At 36.9% G+C, this 14,864-nt stretch overlaps 1 protein-coding gene across 1 annotated transcript in view; it reads left to right on the forward strand.

The window, feature by feature from the left end:
* Positions 1-14,864, forward strand: part of LOC120527838 (WD repeat-containing protein 49-like) — a 68,956-nt gene that overhangs the window by 1,211 nt on the left and 52,881 nt on the right. The window contains exons 2-6 of the mRNA XM_039751714.1: positions 1,300-1,537; positions 5,673-5,778; positions 7,117-7,268; positions 12,038-12,137; positions 14,393-14,499. Of these exons, the coding sequence (XP_039607648.1) occupies positions 1,300-1,537; positions 5,673-5,778; positions 7,117-7,268; positions 12,038-12,137; positions 14,393-14,499 (703 nt within the window). The remainder of the gene's footprint in view (positions 1-1,299; positions 1,538-5,672; positions 5,779-7,116; positions 7,269-12,037; positions 12,138-14,392; positions 14,500-14,864) is intronic.

A 14,864-nucleotide genomic window follows, 5' to 3' on the forward strand; every position in this document is an offset into this window, starting at 1 on the left:
TGCAATACAATGTAGGAGTATAATTTTTCTGCTTTTCCCTTTGTTCTGTTGCTCTTATCCAGGACCAAATTACTAGTGTTGTGTAGGGTGAGGGGGCAGCATTGCCTGCCTCAATGTAAGTTTTCCCTTTTATCAAGTGATATGGTTTGATTTTCAGCCATTAGATAAGGAGTCACAAGGTTCATATTTTAGCTCTTGCTTACAATGTGACACCTAATCATGTTATTTGCTCTGCCTGCAATTTTACTATATGATCATTCAACTTTTGAAGCTGCACTGTACATGGTAAAAATAATAATAATAATAACCATCCTCGTCACCAATTTAATAACAATTTTCCATGTTCACCAAGGTTTGTTGGTTGGTCTCCAAACCATTTTCTTCCACTCTCCATGGTCTTGGGCAACCTTTATACTTACTACACCAATATTCTCCTCCCCACTCACAAACAAATATTGTACTCACTGCCTGTGCACTATCCTTTGTACAAATATATCTTTTATGCACCCACTTCTGACAACTCATACAAGGTGTTTGTCCCAACACTTCTACAACACAAGTTGCAGGGTCATGCACACCCTTCTTCCACCCCTCCTACCTCTCCACCTCCATCCATCACCTTGGTTTTTCTGTGTTTACCTAACATTTCCTAATGTGTCCTGAGGTTAGAATAAGGATATTGTCCCTCTTATTCTAAAGAGCTGCATGTTGTAAAGAGCAACTAAAGGCATTTGGCATAAGGAAGGCCAGTCAGACTTAACCCCCTTGGTCATCACGTTCTTTTAAGTATGTTCAGATGTAACAAAATGTGTCTTTATCCTCTTTAAATTAATAATGTTTGTATATTGCAACATAATTGTTTTATTTTTATGACGCATTTCAGTTCCCATTTGTAAATATTGTATAGTGCATTGGACTAGAGGATAAGGGGAAGGTGTAAAGAAAATAAATGTAACATTTTGGAAAGCCCTTCAAAGGGTTTATGTTGTGAATTAAATGACATGTTTCACAATGTTTTGAGTGTTACTTAGTGAATGACTTCAGAGAAGTAAGAAAAAATGGTTGATAATATTTTTCTTATTAAATACAATAAACATTCATTTGGAATCTTATTTTTCTAAATAGTTTGTCAATTTTTCCTAAACTGTAGGTTCCTAATTATTCTAAAATCTAGTATATCTTCAAGATTGGAAGAAAGTTTATTTCTATAAGAACAATAATTTACACAATACCTTCATAAATATTTTACATAAAGATTATACTACAAAATGCAGTAACTGAGAAATTAACTGTTGACAGGTTGTGTCACAGGAACAAAGAATATCACCCAAAGACTAAAAGAGATGACAGATGGCAGCAGTGTAAAAAGTAGAAATGTACCGTTAGGCTCTGCACCACCCCGTAGACTTGGCACAGATGAGGCAGTGTTTCAGGCCCACAAAGGAGTGAAAGCGTTTGATTTCTCCAAGGAGAAGAACCTACTGGTAACAGGTGGACTTGACCGGATTCTTCGTCTCTGGAATCCTTATATTACAGGGTATGTTTACCATCTTTCACATGAAACATTTGTGTATGTTAAAGCTGGTAAGCCTATTATCTGTTGTAAGTGAAAGAGATCAGAGGCTTTAAAGTATTATGGATGTGTATTCCTTGTAAATTATAGTTTTAATACAGAATTTACCACCAGGACAGCCCTTGTGTATCTTGAACAGGGATTGTACTGGTTATTGAGCACTTAGATGTGTAAAGATAATAACCTAACTCTTCTTTAATGCATATGATTGGGCTTTATGTAGACTTTTGATTTCTTTTTCAGTAATTGTTGAGCACTATAGAAACATTAGAATGGCATATTATTAATTTTTATTATTATTATTATTATTGTGACTACTGCTATTATCATCATTATTGTTGTAATTCTAAATTATTGTTTGTATTCATAATGTTATTATTACATGTACAAATAACAGCATATGGGTTCTTTTGCCACTTTAAAGCAGTAGCTGTGTCAGAATTTCATCAAAGAGTGGGTCTAATGTTTTGGTTTTTTTTACTGTTAAATACACATTAATTTTAAAAACATTTTAGAAGTCCAGCTATTCCAATGTAAACAGCATCATTATTATTTTTTGCAAGATTTTTGGAATGGTTTTTATTTACACAAATTGAAACCCACTTACAAATCTTGCAGCCCATCGAAAGGCACACACATCCAATAATACCTGTTATAATTTTGGCCAATGACCAGTTGCAATAACAGGAAGAAGACTGCTGTTTTGCTATTTCTTGTAATTTGTGCATGTGTGCCTGATGAATGTGTTTTCAGTTTAATTATACAGTTGAATCTATCCTCAAATAGATTATAATAATAATTCCAAAATTGCATCTTTTGGATATCTTATACTCCAGCCACATAATGTTTTCTGTTGTTCCAATAAGCCGTAAGGCAATGTGCTTTACTTGCTCTGACAGAAGTTGGAAATTTGATGGCTCTTGAATATCTGACATATCTGTGACCTGGCCAATCCTTTAACATTTAGAGGTTGGGTTGTTGTAGATTTTCCATCTCACTTAGTAGTTGTGCTGGTAGTAAACCTCATTGATAAAATGAACATAGCCATTAGAAGGGGTTTCTTTCACTATTGGGATATCAGCAAAATTTTCAGTGCCAACACCAGACTGTGGAATGTTTTGCAATTATTTGTTTCCTTTTGCTGATAAACCTAGACCTAAAGGGTTTTTTTGTTGAGACATTGTTCACACTTAAGCTGCCTCATTCATGTTACCCTACAGCAAGACCTACTGCAACTATTAAATTCAGTAAGATGCTAGTTTATAGCCTCCTCTTAATATTACGTGTTTTAAGTAGCTATTATTGGTAAAATGTAAAGTCAGTTTTATTTTCTAAATGTATACCGTATAGTCACCATCCATATATGCGATTTCCTATTAACTATTTAAGAGTTAAATTAACTCTTCTATTGATAAAGTTAACACTGGTGATTTTGCTGGGTAAGTTTAAAATCAAATATTTTACTTAAGGGAAATGTGTATTAAAATTTCCTGTATGCATTAAAGACTAATTTTCATTTGAGAAAAAAAAAATTTAAAGAAGCTAAGCTGCAAAATAGGATGAGCTTATGAGAAAAGTGTTTGGGGCTAGGCCTACCCGGGCCTTATAATGGCACCCCACCTGCCTTTCAGTCTGTTTCAGATTCTGATAAACCTAATTAAGGATGGTATTTCTTTTAGAACACACTATACCAGTCAACCAACATGTATTTCTGTGCCATTTATTTCATTCTTTTTGTGCCTCTACCATAGTACCCTGTCCAACATTTTTTTCACTAATTTATCATAAATGAGTATTAATAAAATGATTGTTTATGCAGAGTAACAAATTGACTGTTTCATCTATTAATTATCAAGTCTGGTTAATACTGTTAAAGAGCCTGTGGTCAGAGCCTCTCACAGAATAATCCAAGCCCGGGTGGGATTCCAGTACATTACAGGACATACCCACACTCACTCTCACACCGATGCAAATAACTTAGCATGCATGTGGCAGTTTATTAATAGAGGTTTTAACTATTTTTGCTAAACAATGCATTAGTTAGTTCACTCTATGGATTTAATATGACATGTGTTACCTTTCAAATGTTTAGAACTGCAAAAGGTAAAAAGAGTATTTCAGTGTTTATAGTTCTTCTTGTGTTACTGTGTCTGTTTCATTGGTACCCTGTAAATTACTTGATTTTTCTCCCTGAAAATAAACTGCTAGAGAACAACACTTTGTGAGAAATAGTGAAATATAAACTACAATTTAAGACGGGTTTTGTACTTTGTAGCAAGTGTTCTGTAAAATGCACTGTATGCTCCAAATAGTCAGAAGTGTTGTCCTATCCTATCCTATCCCCCATTGTACTCTTTATTTGTAGACCTTAAAACAACACCTCAAATCTCATACTTTAATACACTGTCAGGTACTGTAATTCAGAACTTTACCCCTTTCTTTAATATTCCATAACCCCAGGAAGCTATACAGAGTACAAGTACCGTCAAAAAAGAAAAAAATAATGCCCAACAAAATAAATAAAGTAAAATGAATGTGACAAAAATACCAGCTAGTCAGTCATTTTCTAAGCCGTTTAGTCCTGAAGAGAGTCACGGCGGGTCTGCTAGAGTGCTTATCCCAGCTAGCATAGGGTGCAAGGCAAGAGCCAGTCCATCGCAGGATGATCCCACACACACATTCTCACCTCAGCCACATACTAGGACCGATTTAGGATTGCCAATTCACCTAACCTGCATGTCTTTGGAAGTAAAGTGGAGCGGCAGGAGGAAATCCACGCAGACATGAAGAGAACATGCAAACGCCGTGCAGAGAGGACCTGGAATGCAAACCCTGGTCTCCTTGCTGTGAAGCAGTGAACAACCTAAATAGCAGTTCATCTTGTATCCATTTGCTTACTACCAGGTGGCTGTCTTTCTTATGTTCCGGTATGGCTTGGTCCTTGCTCCAGTATGGTATTTGAATAAGTCATCAATGACCTGGCCTCCTCCTTCATAGATGGAAAATAACAAAGAGACTGAATTTCCTTAGTACTTCTATCTCTATCTTTCTTGATGTATAAGCCGACTCCCTACTTCATACCAATCCTTTTTAGCAGCAACCCCATTCCCGCTCCCTTTCTAACCCAGACTTTCCTCCTGTAGAGGAAAGGGATGCCATAAATTCTACCTAACTTTCCCTTCCAGGCTATACTGGCCTGTTAGTGATCTCAGCCCACCTGTATTTCCCCAGGCTACCTGACCAGTCAGTTATTTTATCAGTCAAAGATTTTATCAATACTAGTTTTAACCTGTAGTAAATTATTTTTTTTCTAAGTACATATTTTTTATCATAATATTATTATACCGTCCTCATGACACTAATGATTTCAGCCTCCATTAGCAATTACTGAACAGGTTTGTCCTACCCAGCTATGGCAGGCTTAGTGTTTTTTTTACATTTTATTGATTTTATTAAAATCAAATAACATTCTTTACACATAATTCAAGTTTTCCAAAACAAAAAAAAAAAAAAGGTTCGAAACAAATCAACGCCAACCCCTGAGAAAGAGAGTTAGGCCAGCAGAGAAAAACTTTAAGCTAGTAAAAATAAGTAAATAGAAAAATGAATAAATTAATAAAGATAAATGGAGTAAAAGATGGGAGAGAACCTGCTTCTTCAATTTAAATGCTAACTCTAAAATGTTATTGATAAGATCGTGCCAGATTTTGAAAAAGGTTTGTACAGATCGTCTAAGTGCAAATTTGATTTATTCCAGTTTCAAATAGTATATAACATCAGTTACCCACTGACTTAGAATTGGTAAGTTAGGATTTTTCCAATTGAGCAAGATAAGTCTACGTGCCAGTAGTGTAGTAAAGGCAATTACAGTTTGTTTGTCCATCTCCACTTTAAGCCCATCTGGAAGTACACCAAACACAGCTATTAGTGGATTAGCAGGGATTGTGGTTGCTGTCTGAAAGGCATTTAAAGATTTTGGTCCAAAATGATGTTAATTTGGTGCAGGCCCAAAACATGTGACCCAGTGAGGCTGCAGGCTTAGTATTCTAACCTCATGAAATATCATCTTCATTTTTTTATTGTCAACGATTCATTTTAGATGGCCAACCGGTTTACTTCATGGGCACAATGCACCGATCAGTTTTGTTCATTTGTCAAGTGATGATGATAGGATCTACTCTCTCTCCACAGATATCAATATAATGGTGAGTTGTTGTGTTTTTTTTTTTTTTATAAAATTTGTAATTTTCTAGTTATTAAACTATGATTTGAGATTACCTTGCCATGTTAGCCCAAGATGATGGGTTCTGTGACATCCACTTTAAGACAATAACCAGTTAAAAGCAGAATAACTTATTCACACAACACTCATTAAATAAATGATACTAAATCTTCCAAAATAAAACCAGGAAACAAAACTGAAAGGAGAAAAAATAAAGAGTATGATTTTTTGGGGCTAATACCAGAAGCAATTTGTTCCCCATTTTTGTAGAGTGAGAGTTGTGTCCACATTACTGACTCCACTTAAAGAGGGCTCTACAAGTTTGAAAGGTTCTTGCTATGTGTTAGTGTGAGAAATTTGCTAATGTTGGAACACTTTGGACTAGAGCCACTGCTTCTCCTTATTGATAGGAGCCAGTGGTGAAGGTGTGCACTTCTGGCAAGAACATCCTTCACTAATAAGGCAACACCAGTGAGAAGACCCAGGACTGCATATCTTCTACATAGAATGTGTCATTTCCCAGAAGAAGCCAGTTGCTTAGAGGAGTGAAGGCTTTTCAGAGCCATTCAGCCTGCTGTCATCTAACATAGTTAGTGAACATCATCCCAAGGTGAATTGCAGGTGGAATACACAGAAATAGTTTCTATCTTTTTTTATAGTTGAACGATTGCCAGGTTAAGTGATTTGCTTAGGGTCACCCTTAATGGTTGTTTTGAGCTTGTATCTTTATAATTTACAGTCCAGCCCCTTAGCCACAATACTAACAGTGCCTTAACACTTGAGGAAGCAGACTGCAGAGCCCCAATAAAGGTATAAAGTTTCCATTAGGATCTAGAAGTGTGCCAGGTGAGCTACTCTGGCAGTCATGTAAGCCAGCACTAAGCTTTTGAATATAATGTTAGCTGCTTTCAGGAACTAAATAAGAGATGAACATAGGAGAGAAATGTAGGTAATGTGATTGTGTGGTTTTACTGAAGAACATCTCCCCAGATGACATCTGTAACCATTTCCCCCAGTGTTTAACCCAACAGACTCTGTCTTATTAGCATTTAGTCTGCACTCACAATGGACGTTGGGCTTCTTTATTGTTTAACCTAAATTGTTAATGATCCTTGTAAAACTGCCTCTCAAATGTTCACACCCTACCTTGAAGTTCAAGTTATACATACAATTAAAAAAAACAAAAAACTGCTGCCTCTCATGTTCCTCCTCCATTCCATACTAAATGGCTGACACATGCCCATTTGTTTCTCCTTGTGGTTAAGGCTTTATATTCTCATGTTACAAATCCATCTGGGTGTGTTTTTTGTGTCTTTCTCAGGTGTGGAGTATTGAAAGCCAAGCATGCCTGGCCAGCATTATATCTACCGCTAGCCATATTAAGGGAGAACTGTCTGCTTTCCACTTCTCTCATGACCTGGGGGCACTCTGCATTGCTACTGATACCCTTGCTGTCCTGCGGTTCAGACATAAGTAAGCTCTGGTGTCTTTATTCAGGGGAAAGGAGCTGTAAAAGAGGTGCTCAGAAATTGGGAAATGCTTGTATGCTCTTCCCCTGATTGATAGATTTTAAAAACCTAATCCACAATTTGTTTTGAATTTACATCTTTAATAGTGGCTAACCCTGGTGTTTCAGAGGTCCACAGGCATAGTTCTGAATCCCAACTCAGCTGCTGCATGTGTGTTGTTTGCACCTCCTCCTTTCATTCTCTTTGCCTTCCTCCTAGTATACTTGATTGTGTCTTGTGATGGGCTAGTGACCAGTCCACGGTGGCATTCTGCATCATACTAACTCTGATGGAATGAATGTTTTCACTACTCTCTAATGGTAAAATAATGATAGGAAAAGCAATGGCGAAAAGGTTAACTTAGAAAAATAAAATGAAAATTTTATATTCTTATGTTGTTGATTGTAAAAGAATAAAATATGTGAAAGTCCAAGGCAGTGAAGACATTTTAGTCACTGTATACCCCAGTCCATCAGTGTGTTCATAGTTGAACCCCTAATTAGATAATCCAACAAAACTCCAGTTTGTGAAGCTTTTCATTACAGTCTAAGCTGACAGTGTTCATAGAGAAATTCTATGCTGGCACTATTTTTAGTCATTACATATTTGTGCATTGGCGACCAGAAAGGGTTTATGTTAAGATAACAGTGGGACGTGGAAGCCATAATAACATCCTGCACATCTGTTTATTCCTTATATTGTTAAAATAAATAATGTTAAAGAGCTGACTCCTTGCCAGAGAGTAAGGTTTCTGCTATGTCAGTAGTGTTTTTGAGATGTGCTGCATCACCTCCCTCAGGATAATATTAAATATGGTAGGCTCAGAATGTGTTTGGAATTATAATTGAGGCAAAGTACAGTTATAATTGTATTGTCACAAAATACTTTATTTAAAAAATTAAGATGGAACTACAGTATAATTTCATCTTACACAAATTTGGCTTTATTCAAAATGGTGGAGGAAAATAAAAAAGTAGAAAAAAATTGTAAACATTAAAATCAATATGGTAGCACCAATTTTATTCTTACAAGGACTAGAATTGCTTCTTGTATTCTCACCCTAGAATTATGCTTCCCATTCTCTCACTCTATTACATTCACTGTGGCACAAGAAAGAGCGAGATGCATGTCTCTGGTTCTCTCATTCCTTCTCACTTTCAATGGGACAAGAGAAGATCAGACAAATGCCTATTGTAAAATCACTATGTCTCACCCTCAATTACATTCACCTCTGACCACAGTGAAGAACATCAGAATAATTTAGACGGGAACAGGCCTTGCAGCCCAAAAAAGCCCACCAGTCCTGTTCACTTAATTCTTCTTAAAAAAAAAACATCAAGTCTAGTTTTGAAAGTCCCTAAAGTCCCACTGCCTACCACTCTACTTGGTAGCTCAGTCCAAGTGTTTATGGTTCTCTGTGTAAAGAAAAACTTAATGATGTTTGTGCACAATTTACCCTTAAGTTTCCAAACTGTATCCCTGTGTTCTTGATTAACTCATTTTTAAAGAACAGTCTTGATCCACTGTACTAAGTCCCTTCATAAGTTTAAACACTTCAATCATGTCTCCTCTTAATCACTCTTAACATTAGCCACTTCTGATAGGTTTTCCTCATACCATAACCCTCTGCTTCCTGTGTCTGAGTCAATTTTGTACCCATCTACAAATATCACCCTGAACTCCCACTTCTTTTAGTTTGATGCCCAACCTTTCATGTGGCATCTTCTCAAATGCTTTCTGAAAGTCCAGATAAATTATATCATATGCTCCACTTTGATTATGTCCCTGCGTTGCTTCCTCATAGAGTTCCAGAATTTTAGTAAAACATGACCTCCCTCTTCTGAACACATGCTGTTTAGTAAAGTCCCTGCTCCTGCCTTGTGTTGTTCAATCTTATCCTTAATAATTCCTTCCATTAATTTTCCTGATGCATGTTAAGCTTACTGGCCTATAGTTGGTTGGATATGCCCAGCCATATAATGGGGTAAATTCCATTTGCTATTTTGCAGTCCTTCAGAATTTCCCCAGTGCACAGTGACTTTCTAAAAATAAGCTAACCTCCTTAAGAACTTGAGGGTAAATATTATCTGTTCCTGGAGATTTGATTGATTTCAGCCTTTTAAATCTGACTGGCATTTCTCCCAGTACAGTTTCTAAATCCCTCAGTACTTCCTTAATAGTCTCATTTACTGCTGGGGTGTTATCTACTTCCTCACTTGTGAAGACCTTAGAAAAATGCTAGTTTAAAGCATTCATTATTTCTCTGTCTGTATTTTTGTAATTCCCCTTTACTCTTCTTGATGTACGTCACCTCCTTCTTGTTTGTTCTTTTTCTACTAAAATACCGAAAGAATCTCTTTGGGCTGTCTTTCACATTATCTGCTATATTTTTCTGTTTCTTTTAGCCTCCCTAAAGTCCTTCTTAATGGTTGCCATCATGTTCTCATACGCCCTATGATTCACATTGCAGTTATTACTTTTATACGTATTATACAGCTGTTTTTTCCTATGCAGCTTCTTTTTTTAACTCTTTGTTAACCCACTGCTGGGTTTTTTTTTTAATTTCCTCCTAATTCCAAATTTAGGTATGTATCTATCTTGTAAAACATTTTTAAAACCTAGTCCACTACTCCTCAACTGTCTCCACACTTGAAAACTTGAATCCCAGTTTTTCCTCCTTAGACTTTGTTATATCTGTTTAAAATTTGCCCTACCAAAGTTAAACTTAACAGTTTTAGTCTTTGCATCCACACTCTTCCAAAACACTGAGAACTGTATTATATTATAGTCACTTGACCTAGTGGTTCACCTCTACACCCTCAGTTCTATTCCGATTATTACAAAATACTAATTCTAGACAGGCTTCATCCCAATGGCTGCTTTAACGTACTGTTTTAAAAAACAGTTACTGCTTACTTCTAAAAACTCTTGTGCTCTGCTGTTTGCAAGGTTATCCCAGTTAATATTTGGGTAGATAAAGTCCCTCATGACTATAATATATCCCTGTAAACTTGCCTTTTTAACATTACTAAAATAATGTGCATTGAAATTACTTTGGGTTTTGGGAGGTCTATAACTCACTTCTGAAATAAGACCTCTTTTCCTAATATTTTCTAGCTGAAGCCAATTGTCCTAACTAAAATGGGGCTCATCGTCCAACTGAAGAGGACATTTTTTTTGTTTGACATAAACAGCAACTCCATCTCCTTTTCTGTTCGGTCTATCCTTCCTAAGAAATGTGTATCCCTCTATGTTATACTCGTCGACATCTTTGTTATTTAGCCAGGTTTCTTTTATTGCTATAATATCATAATATGCTCCTGTACATACAACTCCAGCAGACTTGTTTTATTTTTGGTTCTTCTAGCATTAATGCAAGCCATTTTTAATGTGTTAGCCATTTTACTTTTAGATTTAAACGATGTTGAATTTACAATACAATGTGTTTTTATTATTATTATATAACCCTTCGCAGTGTAACAGGTCCCATCTCTTCCAAAAGGAGTCCCATTGCCCTATAAATCTTTAGTCTTCTACCCTGCACCAAAATTTAAGCCATGCATTAAACCTTCTAATCAGTTTCACCTGGACTGACACATGGTATAGACAGAAGACTACCTTGTCAGTTCTGCTCCTCAGCCTGGCACCTAATTCTTTAAATTTGGATTGCAGAACTGACAGACTACCCTCATTTATGTAATTTACTCCAACTTGGACAATGACAACTTAATCCACCCCGCTGTGGCCAAGAGCCTATCCACTCTTCCAGTAAGGTCTCCCATCTGTGCACCTGGAAGGCAACACACTCTGCGAGATTATCTGTTTCTTGAGAAAACATGTGTTTCAATCCCCCTAATGATTAAGTCTCCAACTATGACTACCTATTTCTTTCTGGGAACTGGTTTTTGAGGTGGCCTGCTGACCACTTCAGAACCTTCAGAAACACCATCCAGCTCTCCAGGGACCTGAAAATGGCTTGACACTTTCAATTCTGGGGTTCATGCCCCAGAATAGTGTGCACTCTTTACCTTATGCTTTGTGACCTTGACCAATCTATTTCAACCTCTCTGGTCTGAAATCTCCTCTTGTGCCACCTTAGGGGTGCACACTATCTCCCTAAAGGACACCTGGGCCAGGTCTTTCAATTCTCTACTGCAACGCAAGTCAGTCAACTCCTCCTACAGTTTTATTATGTGGTGAAAAAGTAAGAAAGAAAGGGGATGATTAGGGGCCCAGGATGAACAATGCCATGGTGGGAAATTTAGCTAGGACATTGTGGTACACCCTGCTGTGTTGGAAAGATGCCCAGAGACCTTTTGATACCACAGAAAATAAGGATGGTGGTCTTACATCTTGTCTGAAGGATGGCACTATTTTTACAGCACAGTGTCCCTGTCATTGCACTGGGGCATTGGGATCCGCACACAGACTGCAGGGTCAGCATCCCAAGTGACCTTAAAAACACCTATTCCAGCAGCAACCCAAGCTTTTCCTAGATGGTCTCCCATTCCGACTCCAATATGATTAATTTCAGGTGAATTACCTGTTCTGAAGTGCATGTGGTGTGACTGTGTCCAGAATTCTTGTCATTGTGGACCTACAAACTGAACACCATGTGGCAGGACTTAAAGGACAGGCTGTTAAATGGAAATGTTGACAGAAAGTTTGCATATGGATTACCTAATTCATTTGAACATTAAAAATAATAATTTGCATTTTTTTTACTTCCTTCAGAGAAGCAAAGTGTAATTCTTCCACTTCCCATAAGTTACCTATCATATGCTGTCGATACAATGCTCAGTCCCAGCACGTTATCAGCTGTTCAGAAGACTCGGTAAGTGTTGTGCGCCAAGGTATTAAGCAAGGGAAAGGTGCTATAAAAAATGCAATTTATTATTTTTAGCAGTAGTGTTTCTGCTTTCAGAGCCAGATGTTGTGTAAAATATGTAATAAGCTTCCATCTGTCCATCCATTTTCTAAACATGCTTATGCAGAGTGGGGTCATAGGGATACTGGAGGCTATCTTAGTAAGCACTAGGCACAAGGCAGGAACAATCCCTGGACATCACAGGGTGCAGTTCCCTTGATGTATTATTGATATTTGTATAACAACTCTGAACTTTGCCTTCTTAAAAAGCTTCTTTTTTAACTTTCCAGTCATCAAATTTTCCAATCAAGTTTCATATTTAGGAAGATATTGCAACATGTGAAATTGTCTTCATGCTGCAAGCTAATTTTTTTTCTGAAATGCATAGCTCTGCATTGTTCTCAGTTTAACCTTGGATGTGTGTGTGTGTGTGCAAATATAACCTGGACTATCCAGTTTAGCATTGTGGTTTGAAGGCTAGAGCCCCTTATTCTTAACATTAAACTGAGGACTGCCTTTTCTTTTTTTATGTACTGTGTGTTTGCATTTCCAGTTTGAGCCATTCCCAGTTAAAGCTAAGAAACACAAGCCAGTGAAATGGATACAAAATGTCCAGTTCCATTTGCTTGTTTTAAGGTAGCCACCGTAATCTGAAGAAAAGAGAAATCGATATTGGGAACTCTTTGAGCACACAACATTACTTTGATATGGAGTGAGTGCTATCTTTAGGTTCAGTGGCAGACCTACAATTTTGGGTCCCTGGAATTTGAACTGTTATTGGTGACCCCTCTGCAACTAGCAATGAGGTCTGGGTAACCACTGTTATCTTCTTTCATGGGGTTGTTTCACAACAGATCATGACAAATTAGTTTTTTTTTGATACTTTAATGGCCTATTATGTTGTTTTGAATTATACTATACCTTTAATATTATCATTTTAAAAAAAAAACCCTTCTCATACAGTAGACACCCAAAACCATTAACCATTGTGGACTTAAGTCACTTCTGGGGTCCCCCCGGGATTAAGAGCCCTAAAGCTTAAGGTCAACCTCTATTTAACTTCAAAGACTTGACCCCACTGGACAGTGTCACATGTCCTCCTTTTCTCGTCATGTGATGCTCCTATTTCAAAGAAGCATAGAGTCCAGGTGTAGGATAAAGAGGTAATTAGAAGGCTTATTTTTTCAATTTTATGACACCCTTCTACTGACCAGCAAACACCTGGCCACTCAGTTAGTTCTACCAGACAGCCCAAGAGTTTTGTGTTTGAGCCATGCAACGTGTGTGTGGTCTGTGTGTTCTTTCTATGTTATTGTGACTCATTCTCTTTTCCATTTCACTCTAAACTTGAGGTCCTGCTCTGTCAATTTAGGCAATTCAAAGCCACTATATTCTCTGGGGTGTTGTTGATTGTTCAGTTCTCACTTTAATTATCCTTTAAATCTATATTGCTTTAGTTGGCAGATGATGATAATGTTAGGGGGTATCACTCCGATCTGATGCCAATTGAGAGAGAGGTACCGACACCCCATTGTTTGACTGATTTTTGTAATATGAACATTGTGAAAACTTGCATGTCTTGCTAGTCATTAGCAGAGGAGGTACAGATATTGTTAGTTAGTTGTTCACGTTAACACTAGAGAGGTCAGCACACATAAAGGAAAATTCTCGTATGACCCACACAAGAATGTTCATGAAATAATTCCAGTGATTATCATTTTTACATTTAAATGAAGATTGAATTAAGTGTTATCTTGGACTACAACGTTGTTAGCAGTGTTGTCTTACAGATATGACAACCTGGCCTGGTCTCTGTCTGTGTGGAGTTTGTTGAGTTGTCATGTCTTCTGTATGCAAGTTTTGTTCTGGTTATTTGATTTTTCCCCACACATTCCAAAGAGCTGCAATTTAGTTGAATTGAGGTCTCTAAATATGATTGGTGTGGGTGCATTTGGGACTGTGACCTCTGATAGACTGATGTCCTATCCTGGCTTGGTTTCTGCTTTCACAGGCTCTGGCCTCCTGTATTTCTAAATTAGGATAAGTGAGCTCACTAAATAGATAAATCAATGAAGTGTGATCCTTTCCCTTTACTGAAAACAGTTAAGTAAAAATAAAAAGTTAAAAAAGAAGAAATAAAAACCAAACCAAGTTTAAGGAATCTGTCTTGCTTTAAATTCTGTCTTCATTTATTTCTAGTTATCTTTTGTTTCTTATGATAGGTTGTAAAAGTATGGGATTTCAACACAGGAGCCCTGCTGTTTGAGTTTAATGCTGCACATAACACAGCAGCTGTAAGCTGCATGACACTGGATAGCAGCGGAAAAAGGTATGCAGATTAAAGTAAAAAATTATGGAAAAGTGTGATCAGAAAATGACTTGTAGAAGATAAAATACAGATTTATGGAAAGCAAGATTGAAAGGAAAATGTTCCTTGATGTATGCCAGAGATTGCACATCTCATGTCTTTAGACAAGTACGAGTTCAAGTTCATTAGAGAAACTAAGAAAAACCTTTGCTGTTTTCTGGAAGAATATAACTGTATTAAGAGTACTAGGAATAAGAATTTAACTTGGAATGTAACTGTATTAATATTTTTTCTTTTTAAAAGATTGTTTTGCTCATGTTTCCCTATAAGAAGAAAATTATCTGAACTTAATTGCTCAGTTATTTTTGAAGAGTGACATAACCTTT

The sequence above is a fragment of the Polypterus senegalus genome, chromosome 4 (assembly GCF_016835505.1).
Source record: "Polypterus senegalus isolate Bchr_013 chromosome 4, ASM1683550v1, whole genome shotgun sequence".
Taxonomy (NCBI): Eukaryota; Metazoa; Chordata; class Cladistia; order Polypteriformes; family Polypteridae; genus Polypterus; species Polypterus senegalus.